Raw genomic sequence first — 26007 nt, forward strand, 5'->3', positions numbered from 1 at the left:
TGGATAATATACACTATATCCGGTCGGGTTTTCAAAATAAAAGGACTACAGCTTGGTTTTGGGGGGCGCAAATGTTCGAATTTTTTTTGCATTTTTGGAACAATTTGAATGTGTTTGATTACAGTGACAGCTTCTCAACACGTCGCCTTGCGAAGCACAATATCGAACACCAATATACAGCCGATATTGTCGTGACAGTTGAAATGTCTACAAGCATGTTGGAGTCCATCTAAGACCAGAACAATGTGCCCGCGTGAGTGTGTGTGACAAATTACAAAGAAAATGCAAGAGGTGTCAAATTCTTACGCTTTTATTTTGGAGGCAAGGCAAGTTCCGGTCCTCCCCTACGCTGATTTCTGCTGTCTTGACGTTTTGCTCCTTTGTCCGCCCAGCGACTGATCAAAGGCTGAAGTCTGCAATCACACGGCGAAGTGGACCAGACATGCATGAGGCAGGCTGAGATGAAATGATCTGAGCCGCAGCCGGCAGGATGTCTGCAGGGAGCCAGTCATCTTCATCTTCATCATCAGCAGCATCACCATCATCAACAGCAGCAGCTCTGATGATATTTACACCAAGCATCAAGTTCAGTGATTCAGTCAAGTGATTCAGAGGTCATTGTCCTGATGAGTCCAGCTGACAAAGACCGAGGATATGAGGAGTTACTGGCCTCTACTTTTCTTTTCTTTCCTCCAAGGTTATCAATCAGAACTCATGTTAACGAACACATTCTCTGATTTCTAGGAAAACTCTTTGAATATGTGTAAAAATGATCTGCAAACTAAAATCATTATCCTACAAAAATATTCTATTCTTACGTTCATATTTTACTAAAGTTTGTTTTTATCTCGTCAAGGAATGTGTAATGTCAAAATACCTAATTTTTTCACTCGTCCGCAGTGACACGATTTGTTTCATGACAGCGGAGTTAATCTACCTGTTCACCTTTGCACACCAAATGGCGATCACCTCTGCTGCTGACTTACTGGATCCCATTAGCCAGAGCAACCACAGAGAAACGCCCTGCTGTTGTTTTTATCCTGACAGTTAGGTTTTTCTCTCTCTCTCTAAAAAAATTAAGCCTTCAAACTAAAATCACTGCTTTAGGATTTTATGCCTCTGTGTACACCTTTGCCATCTTGCAGATTGAAGCCTTTTGGATTTAAGAGCTTGGTTGGCACCTTGAGCTGTGTGTCATGTTCCTCGGGCTATTCCTGAATTGTTTTTCATTGTGTGGCGGGTTGAAGGGTTGAACTTTGTCTGCAGTGGTGTCTAGACGGTTGGTACTTGTAAAAGAAACACTTCACCTCTCCGTGGTTTAATGTTTTGGCAGATCGGTGTTTTCGGACTGAAGACAGAAATTTAATAAAAAGGTATTCCGTGCATTTTTTTTAAAAGTGTGGTTTTATTGCCAGTATAGAAGTTATCACTATATGGACATGTAAGATTTACAGATAGAAACATACTGTTTTCACTCTGTCTGTTTTTACACAGGAGCACAGAGGACTTATAGAAAGCCTCGTCACATGGTGTAAGGACAATCACCCGAAGCCCAATGTCAGTAAAAGTGTCAGTTCATTGAGAGAAGCAAAAAAAAAACTTGTGTTCCCATTCTGATGGAACACAAAGTTCCAGCCATGGTTGTAGTCAATGCTTCAAATAGGAGCGATGCTGCAAAGAAACTACAAATTCTAAAACATGGATGCTTCCCATATATCTTCAGCCCAGCAGCACAGAAGATCTCTACAATCGCCACGGTTTCAGCTAAGTGTTGCCAGTTCAGTACCAAATATGGTCACAATCTCCCTCTCTGAATTATGGCGTTGAATCACAGCCAGAGAAGTGTTAATGCAGAACAACATGAAGTCACAGTGAAGTTGACTTTTGAACTTCTGGACACAAAATGTCATCACTTCATCAGTTTTTCTCATCAAACATTTGTGGGATCGCGCCCACAGAGAAAAAAAGGGGAAGGAGAAGGAACAGAAGCACATCTGGGGAGCTTTGTCAAAACCTCTAAAAGATCCAGAGCAGACAGAGAGGAGGAGACGGGAAAACGTCACAACATCGTTGTTATTCCCTATGACGCGGGAACTTTTGAGAAACTCAGGAGGATCTTCAATAAACATCAGATCCTGGCTCACTTCAAACCTCCCAACACGCTGAGGCAGAAACTTGTCCACCCTAAGGAGGAAACAGCCAGGCAGAGACAGATGAATGTAGTTTATGCTGTTCAGTGCAGCCATGACTGAACAGATTTGTAGACTGGGGAGACAAAACAACCTGAAATGGCACAACACAGGAGGGTCAACTCCTCAGGTCAAGACTCTGCTGTCCACTTACATTTGAAGGAGAAAAATCATTCCTTTGAGGACAACGAAGTAAACATCTTGGCCGGAGAAAGAGAAAGAGAATCCATCTTTGTCAAACTGGAACGACCGTCTTCGAACAGAGGAGGTGGCCAAAGACATTACTTACTCACCCACCTACAATGCAGTAATGAGTTTCCTCCCCAGAGAGTTTAACAACCATTCACACCTGGGCTCACCTAGCCTTAGCAGCCCACAAGTGGCCCTAACGACTCACATGTGCCCTCAAAGACCCTGTAAGGACACTCCCACACAGAGTTTTAAATCCTGCAACTCCCCTCCAGTTAGTTAAAACTGAAGAAGTGTCTTGGTGGAGAGGTGAAACTTCTTACAACTTACAAACAGAAACACGTCCAGTTGCCTTGGATACAGCACCTAGGATTTGTGGGAAATGTTGTCAATATTAGCCGATGCATTAATGGATTATAACTAAGAATTATAATAACACAATTCTGATCAGTTCTTTGTTGATTCCACGTGCACGTTCATCAACTCCAAAAACATAAATTGTTGCCGGCGCGGCTGCAAAGCACGACCATGGTAACGCTGAGTTATCCAGTTACGGTGCGTTCCATTTGAAGTTGGAATTTTTGGACGCAGCTCACGAAAACCAAGGTGGCTGCTTTGTGACTCATTAATTCAGTCTTACAAACAGCTCTGTCAAACGTCTATCGGTGGACATGATGCGTCACTCTTTGTGTGTGAAAAACACTGTATAATGCATCATTAATCAACTGGTATGTAAACAATAGTTAATGATCTCTGACCTGGCTACATCTGGTATTCCAAATTCTGCCGGAACGCACTCAAACCGGGAACAACATCATTCCCAGCTTCCAAGGTAGATTGAACGCACCATTAGTTGCTGCCGTTAAAACAAAAACTCTCTCCAAAATGCAACCTAGATTTTTTTTTGTGAATGTACTCGAGTCAAACCTTCGTGTAAAAGCATAATTACAACAACATTAGCACTTTTAAGATTTGCCATATTTTTGTTTTCAGGTCAAACTCATTTTCAATGGGAGTGCTACGGGCACTTTAGCGATAGCATCAAAATCGCCATTTTTAAAACACTAAGAAGGCTCGACACAACATGAAACTTTGCTCGTAGTATCATAAGGGTCTCTACACATGAACACGAGCATTGAATCATGTTGTGTCGAGTCTTCTTAGTGTTTTAAAAATAGCGATTTTGATGATATCATAGTAGTGCCTGTAGCACTCCCATTGAAAATGAGTTTGACCCAAAAACGAGAATACAGTAAAGTGCCTCTTTTGTCGTAATTATGCTTTTACATGAAGGTTTGACTCAAGTACATTCACAAAAAAAGCCCAGGTTGCATTTTGGTGAGAGTTTTGCTTAAACTCTTGCTAATTAGTTAGCTTAACCTGTAGGTAGCATGTGCAGCCTTGTTAAGCTACATAAAAAAAGAGGTTAATTGCTGCGTGCATACTGTGTTTGTGTTTAAGAGTATCAGTGGACACGTCGTTGATTCAGAGTTACTGTGATTAACTCTAGCTAATAGGTTGATGTAAGTTCAGGTCATGGTATTTCGAGGTGCAACTCAACTTGTTTCAGTTCCTTGAAGATGTTTCACCTCTCATCCAAGAGGCTTCTTCAGTTCCAACTAACTGGAGGGGAGTTGCAGGCTTTTAAAACCCTGTGTGGGAGTGTCCTTACAGGGTCGTTAAGGACAACTCTCAGTTTCAGAGTAGTTAGGGGGCCATTGGGGGTCGTTGTCGTTCAGTCTAGCTAACAGGCGCTAACTGACCTAATCTGATAGCAGTTTTTGAGCTTGCTAGCTAAAGGGAGACTGAGGGGACATGTGATTGGCTGAAAGGTGAGAGGATGGTAAGTAATACCTTTATGGAATAAAATCAAACTTTCAAAAAATGGCTTTTTGAATCATTTCTGTTATGAATTTAAACATAATATATCTAATAAAGGATGAATGATGTTATAACATCGAAAGCCATAAGTAGACACACACACAGGACATGTCTTCTACTCTTTTACTGTGTGGGCAGGTGGAGGAGAGACATGGATCACTTATCAAACAGTATATAACAGTGATTGCTGTTGGGAAATAAAGCTATTCAATACGAATCTTTATTAAAAAAATAACACATACAGCAGCTTTAAATTATTTAACAGATGCTTTAAATGTATCCATTTTATCATTGATGTAGTTTTTAATTTAAAAATATTCTTATTATATTTAACGCTTTGGGCATCCATACCTGCCTTAAAGGATATTTACGTGGCTGGATTTTCCTGCAACTATGAAAGTCTTGTGTCAACAACAAAGTTCTCCTATGGAGTGTTGTAACACTCAACAGCAGGAAAAACCGTGTGGATGAAATCGTTGAAATGTCTAAATGGGATAATTATTCTCCTCAGCGCCGAGTATGAATTTAGCTCCATGTGTTCTTCGCAAGCCTCTAAAAAACATGATTAAGGACTGAGATGATGGGTTCAGTGTGATGATCGCTTGTCAGGGACAAACAACTCTCTGCTAAGTGGATTAGCTGTAATTATTCTCAATGGCTAAAATGAGCAGGCTGCTTTCACACAAAGACACGGAGGAAATCTCAGACATCTCCGCAATATTGTGTCATTCAAATGTCCTCCTTGGATCATGCTTTCAGCTGTATTCCCTCAAGATACAGCACACAGATACAAGTCTCCCCCCCACATCACCTATAGCAGTCGAGTTGTGATGGTTAAAACCAAGCTGACAAGTGCACAGATGAGCCCTGGGTATTTTTAGAAAGCAGTCCTCTGCTACCTAAAGCCAACCCTGGAGTGGTTAATATGCAGACCGTGTCTTCCCGGGGATCCAGTGACACCAAAGTGGAGAGGTGAGGCAAAATCCCAGCAAAGCCAATGTGAGGGAAATGCTCCAGGAAAACCCACAAGAGTGAAAAGCTGAATATTTAGCAGTGGATGTCAAAAAACGCATCAGAAAAAATGGACACGTGAATTACACGATCGAGTGTGAGAGTGTCAGTGAACTATGTTTTTTTCCTCCGAGCATTTATGTCTAATCGTATTTCTTGGGAGACGCTGAATGAATTGTGGATGAATTCAATTCACGAGCGGAGCTTTTGGCTGGAAGCTGAATTAGCGCCTGTAAGGACAAGAACTCATGCATTAACATTAAGACAGAGTGGAGCATTACAATTACAAATGAACGGTGACATAAATATGTAATTTGTATTCTCCAGAACACAATCGTCTACTGAAGTGTGTAATGACTGTGTTGTTGTCTAATAATGTGGATCAATAACTCTACTCAGGGACTGATGGGTATTAAGAAAACAACGCGTTCAAATCTCATGTTTTGATTCGTTTAATGAAAACATGCTTTAGAGTAAACATTTCATTTCAAGGCTTCTCGGTCAAACTGATGTAATCTCTGATGTAACAGAGTTAAAGTGATCAGCTGAAATAATAATTTTATTACAAACATCTTTAGCAACCGTAATTAAATTCAATAAATAATAATAACCAGAAATTAAGAAAGATGTTATCTGTATTAAGACACTCCTGAATCAGCTAAAAACAACCTTTTAACGATATTGTGAAAACGTGTTAAATAAAAGTCCTTTTTTTTTTTTTTTTGGAACTCATTTTGTTTTCTTGGCTTTTGGCTTCTTGGTCTTCGCTCCTGATTTGGCGGTCTCATCCTGTGAAAGAAGAGGAGCGGATTAGAGAACGAACAGAATAATGATTATCCTACATTAGCGCTCCACTTAAAAAGGTGCCACCGCTTCCTCCATCTTTAATGTTTGAGTGCAGCCTTAAAGCTCTTGACTCAATATTTGACAGACGTTCTTGCCTGAGCTCCTGCAGTGTTTCTCCTGTCTTACTGAAATGTGCAAATTACAATGTACTGATTGGCACGCACCATACTGTTTTAATGTATTCCAATAATTGCAACAAACCAAACATGGAATTCTGAAGTACTCTTATAAAACATTCTCCACTAATTATCACTCTGACAACCCAGTCTGCCGACTCATAGATCTCCCAACTGCTGAACAGCTTGGACAAAAAAAAAACAAAGAAAAAAATAAACATAATGATCATTTGGATTCATAGAGCAGAGCAATACATGTGGGAAAAATGATTATGCAAGAAGCAAAGAGGAAAACGAGGTGTTCGTGATGGAGCTGTCAACCAGTCAGTCTTTAATTTGAACCGACAATGATCACGACTTCCTGAAAGTTTCCTGAAACTTTAGCTGACAGAAAGAATCCCTGTTGCTGTATTTGGTAAATAAAACATTTCAGAAAATGACCTCGGACTCGGACAATCAAAAGTTCTCGGTTTTCATCAACAACAACATCTTTTCACAGATTTAACTGGTGTACGTCAAGGGTCAATTGAGGGTCCTTAGACACTTAAATCACTGTCATTGTACCTCATCATTTTTATCATCCAGCACTACTCGAAGGATGTTACTGACCATTGCTCTGTTGGTCGACACACCACTTTCACTGAAAAATCTCAGCAACTATAGGCTGAATTGGGGTTCCTTGGTGGGGTAAGGGTTAAATCTCCAACCTATAACTACTATAGAATTGTTTACATGGACGCTGACATTCCACTTATAATCAGAATAAACACCCAATCAGAATAAAAATGCTTCATGTAAACTCTTCGAGCTGTCAGAGGAATGATTTGATACGGCCCGATCTGAATGAATTTTTAAATCAAATCTGAAGAGGTGGTGTAAACCTCTCATACTCCGGTCAACAGGAAAATATTAACCATGTCAGTGCTTATTCCAATCATTTCTCTGTGGTTGGAATGAAAATATTCTTTCTGCTCATGCTCGCCCCACGAGGGGGTTACATAATAGGTGAAGTTGCTTCCAGGGGGCACAATGACTATAGTGGGAGCAAAACAAAACTGGTCAGAGGTCAATATAACTACTTCGCTAGAGGTCTTAAAGGAGTAAAAGACGCCTGAGTGGTTGGAAGGCAAGTGTTTGGAGAGGTGAAGGAAGCTGGAATTCACCGAACCTTCCTCGGTTATATTTCCAGCTGATAAGATGCTTCAGAGCGAGTCAAAAAATGATATTCTGATGAAGTGTTTGGGGCTTTCAAACACACACCTTTCTCAGATTACTCTTTTTAGTGTCCATGAACAGTTAAATTGAAATCTCTAATCAGACTTATTTCAATCAGACTGAAGAGATATTGTCCATGTTATGGCAGCTAACGTCCTTTAGTTTATGTCTGTTTCGTGACTTCCTGTCTTTCTCCCATTATTGTCTGCCATCTCTCAGTTGCCAGCTGTCCAGTAAATGCAATAAAAATAATAATATAGCAAATTCTTTTTATATGTGTTTTACTTGAAATAGTCTTAATAATACACTGTATGGGGAAAAAAATCCAGTAGGTAGTTTGTGCCGCACATTTCAAGCTCACTCATGCCTTTTTCTGCCCTGCAGCTTTTATCCTGTAAATCCAATGTTTTTCTTATTTTGCAGAGACAAAATCGCCGCGTCCTCTTGAGTGCACAGAGTGAGTGCAACTAACCCACTGTGGACTTGTTGAGCAAAGGAGATAAAAACAAACCCTCTGCGCAGAGAGAGTACCGACAGCTGGGTGACTATGAGGGACGGACGTGACTGACATCTCAAGTATCTGAAAAAAAGATCTTTATTATTGTTAACGAGAACTACGAAAGTTATCAACATCAGCTCGTACAAGTTAAGCCCACACGTTGAGGATTTTTTTGTTTTTTGTTTGTTTGTAGTGTTAAATATTCCAGCCGTATGGAAGATATTTTTCATCCGACTATAATATTATTTTTATGCGCGTTTAAGATTTAACTATAGAAAAAGTGATTACACATCATGAGCTGAACACAAGCTATTCTACAGCGTTCAACTCCCTCAATCCACAGATGGTGGACTCTGATTGGATTTCATATAGTCCAGACTTCACATCCAAAGGGAACGGACTCTTTGCTGCCCGGATGGGAATGAAATCAAGTGCCCATTTTCTTTTCTTTATTTATTTATTTTTTTTTTACATACAGCTCATGGGGTTTTGAAGTCGGACACTTTTAAGAGTTGGTTTGCTGTACCTTTAATCTACAGCACTGTACGTGTGGCAGCAGCTCAGAGGTCAATCGTGTTATCAATGGAATAACTTCGCAAAGCACAAAGAGAGCTTCAAAGCAGACTGGACCTAACTTCAGGCTGCTGAAAGCGAGCAGAGAGTGTTTGATCTTCAGAAAATGTGGCAACCAGACACTTCAAATGAATCAATATCCCTAATGTGACAGCTACTGAAGTGGTTACTGTGGAAACACAAAGCGAGTCTGACAGACACTCGATATTATTATAATAAATCTATGGCTCACTACGACCTGTAACTATATACTGTCTGACAGTGTTGGAAGAACTCCTCTGACTTCTGGAATTTGGTTGTCAAATAAAAAAAATAAAATAATCCGATCTTTTGTTTTCAGGGAATCAGAGGAACATGTGGGTGAAAGTGATTTAAAACTACAAGACGCCAGGTGTTTCCCTGCATCAGAAAACCGACAGCAATGTCACGTTTGACTGATGACGTGTCAATGGAAGATGGCAGAGTGATTTGCAAGCGGCCCGGAGAGCGTCTCACCGTGGAGGCAGTGTATCCCTCCTCTACCAGGATGTTTCTGGCACAGTTGTTGATGTGCTTGAAGCGGTCCGGACCCAGCAAAATACCTCCGTACCACCGAGACACGACCACCATGACATTACGCACGTCCAAAATCTGTGGTGAGAGACAAACACGCGTTAGCTGTGAAATGAGTGTGAATGTGAAAGGATATACTACTGGCAAAACATTTTTCTAAGCAGCGAAATATTTCACACCAGATGTGATGTGGTGGATGAGTCCTCATGAATCTGGCTCAGCTGTCAGTCTACATCTAATGGCCCGACACTTCAGAATCCCAATGCAATTTATCCACTGATCGACATCACTGGAGGAATTTATCACATCATATGCAGCTTCCTACAAAATCCTTTTTACTTTATAAATCTTTAAAACTTTTTTTTTTTTACATATACTCCCCAACACCTGTAAACACACTTCATATTTTTGACCAACAACAATGCAACATTTCAAAAACCCTTTCATCAAAACCTTACCAAAGTCAGTCTTGTCTAGTTAGTCTAGTGACTAGTTTGTTTGCTGAAAAGAAAAAAAGTGGAAGAAAAAAAAAGTGTTGATACAAAAACAACTGGATAAATATAACATTTGATAATAGAAGCTGGCTGGATGGGCTAAGCTGACACGTCCTGCTTTTCTCTACTGAGTACATAGAATTAATTGACAGTCTTCTCCTCAAACTGCGAGCGAAAAGCAAATGAGCCAATTCCCCACCATGCTGGACTATTCCTTTATCACAGAGCGGAGAATTCGGCTCCGCACTGCAGCACACACAAAAACTGTCATTGGAGGGGGGACTCATCCACATCTGGCTGGCGACACTATTAATCAGATCCTTTTCTTTATTCATCACCTCGCACTTCCCCATTCACTGACAGAGAGCACAAATCTAAATGAGGAAACGGGAAGAAAGGCTCGTGGAGAGGGATGAGATTAGAGAAGAATAGATTAAGGAGAAAGCTCTTCATGTAAATTGCTCGGTACGCTGAGAGTGTGACAAGAAGGAGATTAATCAGCGTGTTGCTCAGAAGGATGAGCAGGAGGACAGTGGGTCCGATGCAATCGGCCCAATTTACAGTAGGTCAGTAGGCTGCAGGAAGTGTACGGATAGTGCGTCTTTGAAGTGGCTCCGATGTATGTCGTTCAGGATTATATGGGTTAAATACCGCATATATGAAGGGAAGCTGCTGAGTTCACGTTTAATGGAGGAGCTTTGATAGGAATTAACAGGGCTCTGCCTCCGGTCGTGTCTGTCCATTTATCAGGAAGCCTACAGGCGTTTTTAGAGCTTTAGCTTGAGACTGAACCAAAACAGTGAAGCAAAACTAAAACAATAAACTAAAGGACACTGTAAAGATCACTTGAGGGGAAATGCAGAGTCCGATGATAATTATGTGAGTTACACAAAGTCATCGAACCCCTTGTTAATTTAAAGATATTTAATATTTAATAGAGTAAGTTACTGAGTAAGTTTGTAGTCTTTTTTCATTGATCCAGAAAGTCATTTCAGTAAATTACAGCCAGGACTGTCTGTGCAGGGTGCTGTGTTCCTGAAGTGGTTGGCTGTTTGGGAGGAAACACTGCATTAGCCGTAAACAGCTTAATTACTGTCGATTACTCCGGATTCTACACAGCAGATCACAGTCTCTGACATACACACCAGTCCGATGCCCCATTTCACACCGATTCATCACTCTAACGGGGTCACACTGGCACAGACGCCTGCTGTCAGCTTGTGAACGAGGATGAACTTTGACATGAGTCATGGATCTCATCTGGTGGAGCTCTAATACGACTCGGCACCTACTCAGAATGAGTACGACAGGACTACTACAGGTCAGCGGTGAGCTCTGATCACAGCAAACCTTTGCTTTTGTCACAAACCCTTCACTGGCTTTCAGCCAGTATGACTGGCGAAACAAAGTGTGTGGACAATTGGACATTTCAGTGTGATGTGGGTGTGTGTGTGTGAATCATAGTGCCATCTGACAGCACAAACCAGTGACAAGTGAGTATTTGAGATGTGAAATGAGAGGATTAATTGTGTGAAATCACTATCGTGAACTACTTCTCTGGAGAGCGTCGGAGTGGAAATTTACACATTAGGTAAATACGAGTGGTGTGGGTCACACTAATGAAGTCATTTCCTCATGTAAGACCCTAAAGTTTCAATCCCTGTGGAGATAGATTTGTCTCTCCAAGTAAACTTACCTCAATTAGTGTTTGGCTCTGCCCTCAGGACGAGCAATTTCAGCATCTCAACATCAGGATTTTTACTTCGGAACGGACCACGATGGTGATGTGAGATTTGAGCATACTGCTTCAATTCCTGGTGGCATTGCTAGATTTAATGATTTTCGATTTTTCTTCTTCATGTGGCGCAGGCATTGGTACAAACCCAGTCACGTTTAAAGGAACACTTTCTCACACTCCCTCATGGGACTGACACATAAGTCAGTTAAAGGTCCAGTACGTGGGATTTATAGGCAACAAAACACGAAAAACATAAAAGGTCTTCTCTAGAGCCAGTGTTTGGTTTTTGTCTGTTCTGGGCTTCTGTAGAAACATGCCAAAGCATCAAGACAGATCATAAGAGGACACCATCCCTCTGAAAAAAAAAACTTATTCTTAAGTTATTTTATTTATTTTTAGGTGATTAAACATGAATGAAAACATAATTATGAATATTTTATTAAATTTCTGCCACAGGATCTCCCAAAATCCTACAAACTCTGAAGTTTGCATCACTCTGTTTCCCTCGACAAAGAGCTGATAGGATTTTTTAACTGAAGCTAAATGTTTTGTTTCTTTCCACAAGAGTAACTCTGTGGGTTTAAAATTATTTTTGGTTTAGTTGCTTGTCACCGTTCACAAGTAACTTACATTTTTTTCTGTCACTTGTCACTCATCCAGTATGAACACACTACATATATAATCAAAACCTGTTTAGAATTAGTGTGTAGTATGGAATAAAGACACAGCTTTTCTTTTTCTGTTCAGCACATTTTGTCATCTCACAGACTTGCAGACAGATGGTGTATTAAAGACCCGTAAATATCTGAAAGTAAAATTACATTTATGTTGTACAAAGACCAACTGGCATTTTTCAAACAAGATTGTGATCATTAATATTACATCTTGTACATATACCATGTGTTTGTTTTATGATGAACACGTCTCCAAAAGCTTACGATAGATGAGGTACTGATAGAAAACAAGAGGTTTTAGTTTAACGCCAGAGTCTGTGGAAAGCTCCGTACTCATAACAATCCCGGTTTAAAAGCCACAGCAGATGCCAAATTGTCTGGACTAAGAAAATGAACAAGGCAGCTACCAACTGCGCATGCAGAAGCCAAGAGAGAGTTGGATGCAACAAGCAACAGCATTGCTTTGCGTTTGCAGTATCAATTCTAGGCCAGAGCTCTCCATGTGCTGACTCAGTCATCAGTTCAGTTGGTGTGTTTTTCTTTTTGACAAATGTTTAACACACAGCTGAGAGAGTGGTAAGTCGGGTCAAGGTCTGTTTCCTTAATGAAATAATAACCTGCAGTAAATGGAGCAATCTCCCCCCCGCGGCGGTCTCTCCGTCGTCCTCGCAGTCCTGCAGGAAGCTGTGCTTGTCCTCGCAGTAAATCCTAGGGAAGAAAAAAATGGCAACAGCTTGGCATGAGGTGGGAGAGCATTAAGACATTTTGGTCTGAGAATGACGCTGTGACACCAGCAGCCTCTTCAGCGGGAGAGGTTTTTTTAAGCACTCTAAATGTCAGCGGTAATGACCACCCAGCCTGTGCATCAGCAGCTTGACATCGACCTCATTAGATCACACTGAAAAAAACTGCACATGCAGTCACATAGGCAGGCATATAAACACGTCTATTCACAAAACACATAATACTATCAAGCAGCTGTTATTTTCTCTGCTGCTCTTTTGACCTTTAATAAAGTAATGTGCCCTTTAGAAAGGCAGGCCTCGAGTCTTCACTTAATGATCTTCTCCACTAATGAGACTCACTGTAACACTAAGCTCAGGTACTGTAGTTAACATGGTTTGCATCATAAATTCATGATAAATGTGAGATCCTATACCATATCACTGACCTGTATGCATAAATATTATGAGTGGCACTAGCAATCTTCTTGTTTTCACACAGCTTCTCCAGGACCATTTTTACCTGCAACACACAAACAGGTGGAACGATAAACACCATGACATATTCCTCACTTCACTGTCACATGCCATTACACCTCGATTATGAATGAAAAACGCTGACACACCCCAAAAAAAAGCTGTGTTTATTATAAACCGCTTTCACGCCGGATGTGTGTGAAAAGACAGTCCATTTCTGAACCATAGCAATTTGAAAATAATGCAGTATATGTGCACGACAGCTGCCTGACGCTGCTGAGAAATGCACAAAAACAGCATTAGTCACCTGCTTGTGAGGAAAAATCATATAAAAATAAAATAGGATTGAATAGTTCAGAGACGAGATCGTTTACATGCACAAGAACCTTTAAGAAACACTGAAGGACAGGAAAAAAACTAAAACTCCTTTTTTTTTTTAACAAATGTGTTTTCCAAGTCATTTCCAATAAATTTAAGTCATCACGATGATCATTTTCATTCAAAGCGAGCCTTAGCTGGAACATTTCCAGCATGTCTTCTTAGTGATCAACAGCCCTACACTTGAATATTCTTATTATGGTATGATGACAGATTTTTTTTTTTTTTTTAAAACTGAAATTCAAGCAAATATCTGAGCTCTTTTATAATCTAAGTCACTGCATGAAGGACTGACAGCACTGACGAAACATGAGGCTCTCTTCAACAGCAGTCTGACAAACATCCTCTATTCATAGAGCAGTGCTAATTAGATCTGCTCTCCTGCACAGGGCTGTGCAGCGTTCAGCTGGTCATATCACCGTTATGACTGATCAGAATGTGATGGTATATCAGTTTTATTATGTGTTTCGAATTTTATGATATCATGACAAAAGAATATTCTGTCAGTTGTAGGGGTTTAAAAGGTGTGCTTTGACATTATTTCTTCGTGGAAAACTGAGAGTCACAACGAAGATTCATTGCCCAAAATTATACCATCGTATGTAACGTATAATGTAGCATCAAATTGCCCTGGACAAAAATTTTAATGCAACACTTCCGCTTCCATTTTTCGGAATATTAAACAGAAGCTCTTTGCTCGTTTATGTGCACACTGAGGGCTTATTTTTGTGACAATCTCTGTTAACGAGCACTTCACCTGTACCAGGAAAATTCATCCACCTGACAGGTGTAGCATAACAAGATGCTGATTAAACAGAAGAAGGAGAACATTAACTGAGTATTTCACTGGGCTACTTTTTTTTGGTTGAGGGTGACCAGTATTTGCCTCATGCAGACACACACATCTTGGTCTCACAGGGTTGGTCAGGTTAGTAATTGTAACCTGTTAAGTGTTTGTCCACTTTAATGTCTGTATGAAGTTGCGAGATGTTGCGGGAAATATCCTGTGGCAGGAAGTGGAACACGCTGCTGTACACGTCTATCCAGGACAACCCAAACATGCTAACTGGCGGACATGTCTGGTGAGTGTGCGGGCCACTCAAGAACTGGGATGTTTACAGCTTCCAGGTCGCTTGTGTCGACCCGTACTGTAACCTCACAGTCACCATGAGGCACTTGGTTCACGACGTAGACATAACCAAACTGTTCGCCCACATGACACCATACAGGGGATCTTCCATCTGTCTGGCACAGAGAAAAGCAGGTTTCATCCGCTAAGAAAATATTTCTCTAAGGGGTCAGACACCGATGAAGGTGAGCCTGTCCACCCACGTTGTGTCCAGGTACCTTATCTCGGCTGATCAGCTGAATGTGGAAGTCCTTGGCTGACTTGGTTACACATGGCCTGCGATTCTGAGGCCGGTTGGATATCCTGCCAAATTCTAGACAATGGACACAGCTTATCGGAGTGAAATGAACATTCAGTTCACAAACAACAGCTCTGGTGGACACTCCTGCCGTCAGCATGCTACTTACGACATCTGTGAGAATGTGTTGTGTGATAAAACTGCACATTTTAGAGTGGCATTTCATTGGGACCAACCCAATGAACACCAGGGCACAAACCATGCTGTTTATACAGCATCCTGATACGCTACAACTGTCAGGTGGAGTGCTCATTCAAGCAGGTTTTAAACACATTTGTGAAATCATTATTTTGTGTGCATAAAACATTCTCACAGTATAGCAGGCTGTGTGAACATATCAGCACTGCCAGTTTTGACTTGTATTTACTATCGCCAGCAATACCAACCAGGCCACATGCAGTTGATTTAATAATGTTCCACTTTTAAGCTACCAATCTGAACAACCGCTACCAGATTTAGCCTGCTAGTTCCTGTTAGCTACGGTAGCAGAAATTCCATGTCACGTTACACAAAGGTGACCAAAAGTAACTTAATGAAGAGTGAGCTTTAATGGCGAAAAGCTGTAAATCCAAATCCAAAAATGTAGCAGCAAAAGGAAGGACGCAAAACAAAAAAATAACGCGAGGAATCAGGAACCAAAAGCCAGAAACACATGATTGGAAGATGGGACAGGGAGACACAGGAACACAAGGAAAAAACAAAACAGACGAAATGACAAATAGAGAGGGGAAGACGGGGATTTAAATACACAATGGGTGATTAACTGATGGATCAGTGTAATGGGTGACAGGGGACATGGGATTGACTGAAAACTGAGGGGGGCGGTGACTAGCAACATTTTATTTCCTGCCATTATATAATAAAATGTAACATTATCAATAAAGATGTTATACAGATAAAAATAAATGTATCATTATTAACACCAATATAACAGAAATTATAAATAATAATTATTATAAATAATAATTTGTTTTAATAATTCCTTAAATCATCTTTTCTGTCCATCTATATATTTAACAGAATAGTTTTTTAACCACTTCAACACGTCTTATCAAATCATTTAATATCAAACTATATGGGGCTAGATACAGTTTCTGTATTAACACACACTGTTCATAAAGCTACACTGGATGAAAACACAAGACTCAGATTTCTTCAGACTGAAGCATATCGGAGTCTTTTACTCATTTCTGTCTCTGGCTGAACTGAACATTTACAAACTTTTACAAGAAAATATGTAAACGGTGTGCAGGTGTCAGTTCATCTGCTCTCTGGAGGACAGCTGCGTCTATAAATATTTTTGTCTAAATAACACTTCACAGCAGGTGGAAGCTTTTAAGACGGATCAGTATGTTACCTCAGAGCCCAGAGAGGGTATGATTAGCACGCAGGAACAAGACGATATTTCAATCTCGGAAAATTGCTTGCGTGAGCTGTTGGGAACCACGTCTTCATGGTTAGAGGGGGAAAAGGTACCTTCTCATATTTTAACAAATAGGACTTTCTTCTGCTCTTTTGTTTGGGGATGTAAAATACTGATATGTATTCATGTTCCTTACCTGTCTGGGGGTCACCACAGGTGCTAAGTGAGGCTGGAAGGTGCTACGTCGGTCTGTGATGGTAGTTCCATGTTTTATAGGAGGTGACTCTTCATCTGCAGGACAAAATCATACCTCAATATATAATAATATAATAATCCTTGTTCAGTTTTGACCATTTCTATCAAGCTGTAATGAGCGTTACCATTTCCTTGATCAATGAAGAGATGAGCATCTTCTGTGTTCAGTTTGAAAGTTCTGAAGTCCGGCATGTCCTCATCATCGTCCACTTCCTCCTCAGCCGTCATGTTCACCTTTTCTGGTTGATCCACTGAAACAGGACATGTGAGAAATGTTGAGACTTTTTTTTAAAGAAAACAATTTGTTGTTTCGTCTAAAAGTCTTCAGTGAGTTTTCTGCAAGCCAGGCAGCTTGTCATCAAAATTACACATACTGAGCATCTCATCACTACATTAAGAAGGCATGACCTTTAAATTGACACAAACATGGTTTAATGACCTATTATACCAACACAGACTATAAATAATCAGTAACAACAGGGGTGCATCTACAAAAGGTGGGAAGGTCACCCCTAAAAACCATCTTTCCAACAAAGCATCCATTCCAGGCTTGGACAATCTAATACAAAAGATTGTGTATGTCAAGTTGTCAAAGGTTTACAAGAGTGAACCTCTGATGTCTGAGTCTGAGTGAATGGAGCATGGGATGACAAAGAGCCAGGTACCACTTGGCTGGCGCTGACTGTTCCTGCAGCTGCCAGCAGCCCTGGAGCTTTCTGTGGCACTTCTCCCGGTCCAAACCACACACAACGACTGCCGATCAACGTGTGTGGGGGCTGCCAAATTCCACTTGTAGAGCAGAATTTCCAAAATCTCCAAAAGTTCATTCACGTGTGCAATTTCCTCACATTTTCTAATTGAAACTTGAAGAAAACATTTTGCCGTTAAATCAGTACTACTGGATAAGCATCGGACATCTTGGATTGTTGGCAACGATAACTGTGTGGCATCACAGAGTGTAAGTGATCACAATTGTGTGCACTCATGGGTCACAATAACGGGACGTGTGTGAGCTGAAAATATCTTTATTTGGTGATTGCTTGCGAATAAATCAGCTGAATAAAACCAATCACCAGAGCCTGACTAATACTACAGATTTGGGGCCAATGAAGGTGCTTTTAGCAATGATCACACAAACTTCACTCAGCAGAGTGCCAGCTTTCACTTGAGTGACGTCTGTTGTGTTTGTTTTTCTCAGACAGTTAATCACGACATATTATGCTCAGTTCCCACATTTCTGAGCAGCACACGCACGGCGAAAGAACAGTACCAGCGTCAGAAACTGGCCATGTTAGTGAGTGAGTGTTGTAGATACACATTATTCAGTGTAACCATTGCAGAGGGATGAGTTACAAAAGATCAACAGGTGAACTGACATTTTTCTTTAAATTAGGGTTTTAAAACTTGTTGGACAAACTATACAATTGTGACGCTTTTTTACAGTACAGTTCTGTAGGAATATAAAGTAGCAAAGATTCAGATGTCAAACAATAAGGCCGCTGATAAATCACATGAAAGTATCCAAACTAACAATGTGTTAGTCCATCTTTCAATACTGTCTCACTTCCACAACCTCTCTGTGCCTCTCAGTCTCAACCCCAGGAGTTATGAGTGAAGATATAACTCTTTTAAAAATGAGACAAAAATAATCTATAATTTTTAGCAAACGCTGCTCAAACAGGGCAATATGAGGATCAGTTGATTTGCTCCGGACTATTTTCAGCTGTGGATTAATACATGTTTGTTACTCTGGAGTCACAGTGTGACACTCAACGACATATTATCCACTGGAGATGCAGACATGCCCCCCTAACTTTTCAGCTTACTCACTTTTATTGTTTCAGGCTGATTTTCTTACTTAAAAAAGGTCCAGCGTGTGGGATTTAGTGGCATCTAGCAGTGAGGTTGCAGATTGCAACGGTTTCCTACAACGGCTGCTGTAAACATGAAAAACAAGATGCCCTCTCTACAATCAGTATTTGGTTTTGTCCAGCTCCGACATAAAGGGCTCATTTTAAGGCTACGAAAACGCACCAATTCTTAGTTTCAGGCAATCATACACTAATTAAAGGAATTTGTTCTTATCATATTACATTTATGTCCCTGAATGCTACACACTGGACCTTCAAGCCTTTTTATTCAATTACTTATTTTTCATTTATTAAGTACATTGGAGGAGCTCTCAAAATATCAAGATATATATTGGTAGATATATACAGGATTTAACCTAAAAATGTTGTTTTGGGCTACATCGCCCAGCTGAAATCTCCCAGCAAAATGAAGGCTGACTGGCAGTGGATTCAGAAATGGCAGCCTGGCACCATTTCCATCTGCTTTCACATCGCCATTACAGACCAAATGCATGAATGAACGCAAGGTTTGTCTTTACCAGTTGTCTTGACAGTGACACCAACAATAATACCGCTTGGAAACTCGAGGGGCAAGGGTGGGGGGGTTTTGGTCTGTTGCCACTTAAATAGTTTAATCAACAGTTCTCACAAATCCATAAAGTAAACAAAAAAATATTTGCAATAAATGCATTCACAATACAGAGGCTTACATAGCATTTCAAAGTTTTGTTATACCATTACTATGAAAAGCACAAAGAAACAATCAAATGTAGCCCTGGAGGAGATAAATAAACTATTTCAGGCTTTGGACACACAGACAATACTTGTGTTATTTTTTGGGAGATCTGACACAAAGAAAAATCCCACCACACTTACACCAAATGTTTCTACCATCAAGCCTGCATCGACAATGTGAGGCCTATAGTGTTTATTCTGTATTCTGTACACATAAAGGCACTGCCAAAATTGATTAAAAGTTAATGGGACTTCATATTTAGGCGGGTCAAACATTTGTTTTTCATCCTCTGCTTTCCGTCTGGTCTCATTCAACCATATCCAATATCAGACCCATTATTGGTCTTTACTTTTCATGTCCTCTCTTTAATGTTTACTCCCTTTTCATTTCCTTTGTTTTGCTGAAAACTGCATCTTCATCCTTATCAATCCTCCCCTCTTCCCCCGTCTCCGCCACGCTCCCCCCGTCGTTTGAATGGGAATAAGTCGTCAATCCCGCTCCTCTGGATTTAAGAGCTGTGACCTGTTATACTTATTACCACATGAATCGCGGCGAGAGGATAATGTAAGCCACACAACAATGGAGAGGGCAGTTAATATTTCTCAGCCTTGTTGCTCAAAAGAAACCGACTGCCTGGATAATAGATCCTGCTGTGCTCTATATCACAGAGACGGACCAGACTCCCAGAGAAAACCCTGCTGCACGGTGACACCTGTAGAATACCTTTAATTTGGGTAGCGTTGTCTCGTTTTACACTTCAAAAGAGTCTGCCAAGGTAACAGAAGGCATTAGATAGATATCGATCTTAATTCGATGCAGTCACTCAAAGTCAGACACAGATGGATTTTTCAATGCCCCTACAGGCCATTGTGCTCATCTTATTACAACTTCAGATCACATCAGGTAGTTGTATCACTCATGGAAAGGCATCTTAGCAGAAGACACATGCAGGCGAGGCTTCTGATTTGTTCTTGTTGAAGTGTGTGTGGTGCTCCATTAGGGTTATACTTGGCATTTGTAGAATTTGGAGGACAGTCTATTTCTTTAAGTATTACACACAAAAAAATAAAACCCTTTTCAATGTGGCATCAATTTCAACATTCTGTGGGTATAAAAAGCTGGTATTGTCAGTAAGTCATTCCAAGTTCATCATTCATACAGCCATGAACACACGACGTCACTTAACGGACGAGCAGCGCCACCTGGCCATAGCGCGCCTTTGAGTCGGTGGCAGGCAGTCAGATGTTGCTTGTGAACTTGGTGTGTCTCAAAGTGTCATCAGCAGACTTGCATCAAGACACAGAACTTCTGGCAGAGTTCGTGACAGACCCAGGAGTGGAGCCCCACGAGTGACAGACTGCAACAATGACCAGTACCTAAGGACCTATGCACTCAGACATCGTTATGCAAGTGCCACACAGATGCAGGCCCAGTTACGAGATGTGAGGGGTACTAGGGTTTCCAGACAAACCATTCGATACCGACTCCACCGCTTTGGCTTGAATGCCAGACGACCGTTGCAGGTGACTCCACTGACACCAAGACACCGCCGTGAACGTTTGCAGTGGGCACAAGACCATGTGACCTGGACAATGCAGCAGTGGTCTACCGTCCTGTTCACTGATGAGTGTCGGGTCACCTTGCACAGAAATGATGGTCGTCAGCGTTGCTGGAGAAGGCGAGGTGAGCGATACGCCGAGGTCAACATGGTCCCCAGGGTTCCCTTTGGTGGAGGAGGTGCAACAGTCTGGGCAGGCATCACCAGTCAGCGCAAAACAGATTTGGTTACTGTAGATGGCTCAGTCACTGCACGTTCTTACCTCATAGACATCATAGAACCCATCATCTTCCCCCTAATTCCGCCAGCACACCCCCAACTTTCTGTTCATGGATGATAATGCTCCACCACATCGTGCAAGAATTGTCACAGCTCGACTTCAGGAAGTCGGAGTGCCTCATATGGTATGGCCAGCAATGTCCCCTGACCTGAACCCCATAGAGCTCGTCTGGGACCAGCTGAAGCAGAGACTGGATGATCGTACCCCACCCCCACATGACCTGGCAGAACTGCGTGTAGCACTTGTGGAGGAGTGGAACGCATTGCCTCAGAACAACATCATGAGGCTAGTAAGGAGCATGAGATGTTGCTGTCAAGCTGTCATTGCGGCAAATGGTGGAAACACCCGCTACTGACATTGTCAATTTTTGTTATTTGGGGCTATCCTTGTTATTGTCTAAATTTTTGGGGTAATAAATATTAAACTAATGAAAATGGTGTTTCTTCTCATTCATTATTAGTAATATCAAAGGGAACTTTTACTTATTTCATTAAAATTCAGACCAAATAGGAAAAGCACTCATGTAAATAACAATATCCCTAACTTATTGTGAGTAGTGTGTGTGTGTGTGTATATATATATATATATATATATATATATATATATATATATATATATATATATATATATATATATATATATATATATATATATATATATATATATATATATATATATATATATATATATATATGTATGTATGTATGTATGTGTATATATATATATATATATATATATATATATATATATATATATATGTATGTATGTATGTATGTGTATATATATATATATATATATATATATATATATATATATATATATATATATATATATATATATGTATATGTATGTATGTATGTATGTATGTAAGGACCCCCTTGAAAACGAGATGATTCATCTCAAGGGGTTTATCCTTCTAATAAACTTCTATTGATGTATATAAATATTAAAAAATATATAACAAATAGCAAAACTGAATTGAATGGATTATATAATGTGTTGAGCTACTCTAACGCAAGATTAGACTTAGACTTCTCTTTATTGATCCTTTTGGGATGACTCCCGCAAGGAAATTGGATTTCCAGCAGCTTACAAATAGCGACTGTTAGCGGCGAGTGGCATGTCATTAGCTAAATATATTACTTTGTGCTAACAGGGTATGTTACAAAAATACCAAAACATAAAAAGTTTAGAGGATAACGAGTGGCACTGTCCTCATTTTAAATGGTTGGGTTAAGATTACACTCCAGCAGCCCCAACTGAACTTTATCAAGACGGTGTTTGCCAAACTCAATTATTCTCAACCTTAATTTCATCCGTCTAACTATAAAGCATGTAATCTCGGTCTGTCTGTTATTCGCGTATGTCAAGAACCCTTCATCTGATACTACTACTCAGTGTCCAAATTTTGGTGCAATTTCATATCAATACATTTTGAACAAACAGAAACTCTAGCACTCTAGTTTCATGGCTCTGCACATTGAAACTTGGCTCACACCACAGGACTACTGAAATCCTAAAAAAAATTATCATCCGGTTGTGTCACATAAACGCACAATGTTTATGTTGCTTTCTTTGTTATGTGTTACCTAACCAAGTATCTGTTGGTTAAGACTGTAACTATGTACATTTACTGATGTATTGCACTTACAGCAGGTACATATTGAGGTAATTTTATTTTGTACTTAACTTGAGAATTTCCATTATAGCTACTATATATACACTTCTACTCTACAACAATTCTGAGGGAAATGTATTGTTTACTTGATAACATTTAAAAATTTGAAAACTTCTGCCACAACCATCAAGTTTATATTTGAATCACAATTTTTCTTACATAATAATTACAACATAGCAACGGTAACTAAAGGGAACTGGGGTTAGTGATTGAATGATAGCAATACAATAAGCCTGCCCTTGCCTTTCCTGGGCTTTGAAAATCTATCAAGTTCAAAATTCAGTCATTACAAATTGCTAAAGTAAGTGTGCCTCTCAAGCATGAATTACATTTTTCACACCTCACCTGTTTCTGAGCTCTGGGATCTCTCCAAGAGGAATTCTCGAATTCTTTCCACCCACAGGTAAAGGATGCTCTCTCCCATGTGCTCCCTGTTGAAATTTAAATATTTCCATATGAGGGTCGATTTTCCAAGGGACACAGACTACAAAGAAACTGCACCGAGGAAACAACCATGAAAAGCTTTTGTTGTGGCTAATATCACTCGAAGGTACCTCTTTGTGAAGTCAGAAATTATGAGAAGCACTCACACATAGAGGTCTTCCAGGCTGTTTGCCAATTTGGCCCTCTCGGGGCCTCGCAACCACGCTGCACTACAAAAGCCGAGAACAAATGGAGGGTTATTGAGTAGGACGAGGAGTAGGTTTTTGAGTGGGATGTTGTTCTATCAAATCAGCACATCAGTACAAGATTAAATTTGAAAGGCAAATAGACTTACTTGATCTGGTAGATAGGGGGCGATGCGCTCGGATAATCAGGTGGGAGAATTATCTGATCAATGAGAAGGAAAAAAAAATCATAAAACTGCATTACAGGCAAACTGCACCGCATGACACTTGCAAGATTTTCTTTTTTTCTACCTGCAAACATGCTGTAAGTTTTGGCTCCTCCAAGTCGTTGGATACTTTGATGCAAAATATTCTGGATGCTTCATCTATAACACACCACTCATCCCCATAGATGGACGACAGCGCCTCGACCTCTTCAATCTAAACAAGGAGGAACAATAACAAAACATCAATACTGGGCAGTCTGTTGCCATTAATTATACATTCATCAAGTCATTTCAGCATTTGGAACAGTGGCAGGCAGCAAACTCTGTCCCTTTATCAACAAAGTCCAACTGCACATCAAAACTAATCAGTATAAAACTACAAATAGCCTCAGTTTGTGCCTTTTATGTATCAACATATAACTGAAATAACTGAATTAAACACTGTATTTTTCCAAAACAAAAAAGAACACAGAAAGAAAAAACCCATGCATCTAAAGCAATAGTTCAACACTTTTGTGAAATATTATTTGTTTTTTAGCCAGCAGCCAAATAGCTTAGAATAAAGACTTGAAAAGAGAGGAAACAATTAGCCTGGCTCTGGTACAAGACGTACAAAATCCCCCCACTAGCACCAAAAGCTCATTAATTAACACATTATATCCTGGTGGTTTAAACCCATACAAAAAACAGACTATGAAAATGAAAAATGCTGTCTTATGGGAGGTTTTGTGTTGAGACTATATCTTGACTGGGAGCAGAATCTTCCTGGAGTCTCCACTGCTTGCCTAGCACGTTGAATGTCTTAATTAGTGAGCTTCGGTTCCCAGTTTTTGTCTTGCATTCCCAGAGTCCTATGTTCCCTTATCCTACATAAGTGTTCCCTCTCAGGGTTCTATGTTCCTCAGCTCTAGGTTGAGGGTTCGGGTTATTTGACATAAATACAAAAGGAAGTTGAATGTGAGTCAACGAAATGTTGAACTGGGGAACATAGGACCCTGGGGACATAGATACGCTTCTGACATGTTGTCTGGAGTTGTGCCAAGGTTTCCTTATCCAAACAATAATGGTGGCTGGAAATCACACCTGTTGTTTTTCTGTGATAAAAGTATAAAAGGACTCAAACCTAGTGTCATTTTACAACCCCAGTGTTGTTAAATAATAAATGAATGTACCTTGTACTTTGTTTCTTGTGTAAACGCATTTTAATACTATTTGTGTCACTCAAAACCCGAAAAGAGACTAGACATGTTGAGCTACCTGGATAGGAAATGTAACCACAACTCATGAAACTTTAAAAAATGTTTTTCATTCGGACGAGTTATCCGTATGCGTGTTCTGGGATAGGTAATATACCTTCAGAATCACAGTTGGTGTTGTCAAACAACCTTCTGGATTATTTGAAGAATACTAGGTGTTTTGTTTTTTTTCTTGGAAAGCTGGACGTTGCACTGTGACCTGAACGCAATAGTGATAGATAACAGCTACTAATTGGGGCTAAACTACAACAATGACACAAGGTTAAAACAAGCTCTGTTTTAGCATGCCAAAATAAGTTTGATAATAAGTGTTTGTGATGGTGTTAATTTGTGTCCATCTTTTGTCTTTCCTCATGCTGTTTTTTGGCTGCATTGTGTTAATGTGTGGCCTCTGTGTGCCCAACACCTGCTGAGCTTCAAACATCACATAGAGATGTGTTAATGAATCCAGGGACACCCTGGGAGCAACCTCCAGTGTGTGTGTGTGTGTGTGTGTGTGTGTGTGTGTGTGTGTGTGTGTGTTCCTCTTTATTTTATGTTCTACGCCTAGTTGCTCTAGCAATTTAATTAAACCTCCATTGTGTTTTTCAAGATACAGAAACAGAGAGACATGTTTGTTTGTGCCAGAATTGTGAGCCTGCCAGGATGAGCTCCCAGTGATGTTTGTGCTGAATACTAAACCATTGTAAACTGTCTGATGTCGGGCTTCTAGACCTTCTGTTTGTGTGTCACACGCTCTCTGCAGACAGCATTCATATATTACAACAACACCAACTATTACACTGTAGCTGTAAAGCACAACACAACTTTCCAGGCTGTCTGAACTTTATCACAGAGGTTGCCAAAGCTAGCATAAATTAGCTTACTTGAGCCTGAAGATCTCCTTCACTTTCCGGATGTATGATGTCGGCCATTCGTTTAATCTATCATGAGCTGTCAGTTAATAAAGACACTTAAATGAGTCAGTGAAAAAAACAACAACATTATATCAAACTTACAGCACATGAACTACATGTTGAGCTCCAGCCTGAATGTGGACGTCTAACTGCTTCCGGGTCAACTGATGAGGCGCGTGTGCTTCGGCTTCCGGATTTTGCTGCGTTATCACACAACTAAAACGCAAAACACTCGGACATAGACAACGCAGAGGACGAAATGTAACGACTAAATTGATTGTAATTTCACAAGTTTTGATTTCTGGTAATGATTAAAAGG

General features: G+C 40.2%; 1 protein-coding gene across 1 annotated transcript; it reads right to left on the reverse strand.

Annotated features, from left to right (window-relative positions):
* Window positions 1-5706: 5706 nt before the first annotated feature.
* impact (impact RWD domain protein) lies at window positions 5707-25920 on the reverse strand. Its single transcript, XM_030433014.1, has 12 exons — window positions 25791-25920; window positions 25659-25715; window positions 23622-23750; window positions 23480-23532; window positions 23292-23354; window positions 23047-23132; window positions 16725-16850; window positions 16541-16635; window positions 13149-13222; window positions 12595-12685; window positions 9015-9149; window positions 5707-6059 (listed from the first exon to the last, which is right to left on the reverse strand). The coding sequence occupies exons 2-12, from the start codon at window positions 25704-25706 to the stop codon at window positions 6000-6002; spliced, it is 960 nt and encodes a 319-aa protein (XP_030288874.1). The 5' UTR covers window positions 25707-25715; window positions 25791-25920; the 3' UTR covers window positions 5707-5999.
* Between the last annotated feature and the right edge of the window lie 87 nt (window positions 25921-26007).

This window comes from Sparus aurata, chromosome 11 (assembly GCF_900880675.1).
Source record: "Sparus aurata chromosome 11, fSpaAur1.1, whole genome shotgun sequence".
NCBI classification, from domain to species: domain Eukaryota; kingdom Metazoa; phylum Chordata; class Actinopteri; order Spariformes; family Sparidae; genus Sparus; species Sparus aurata.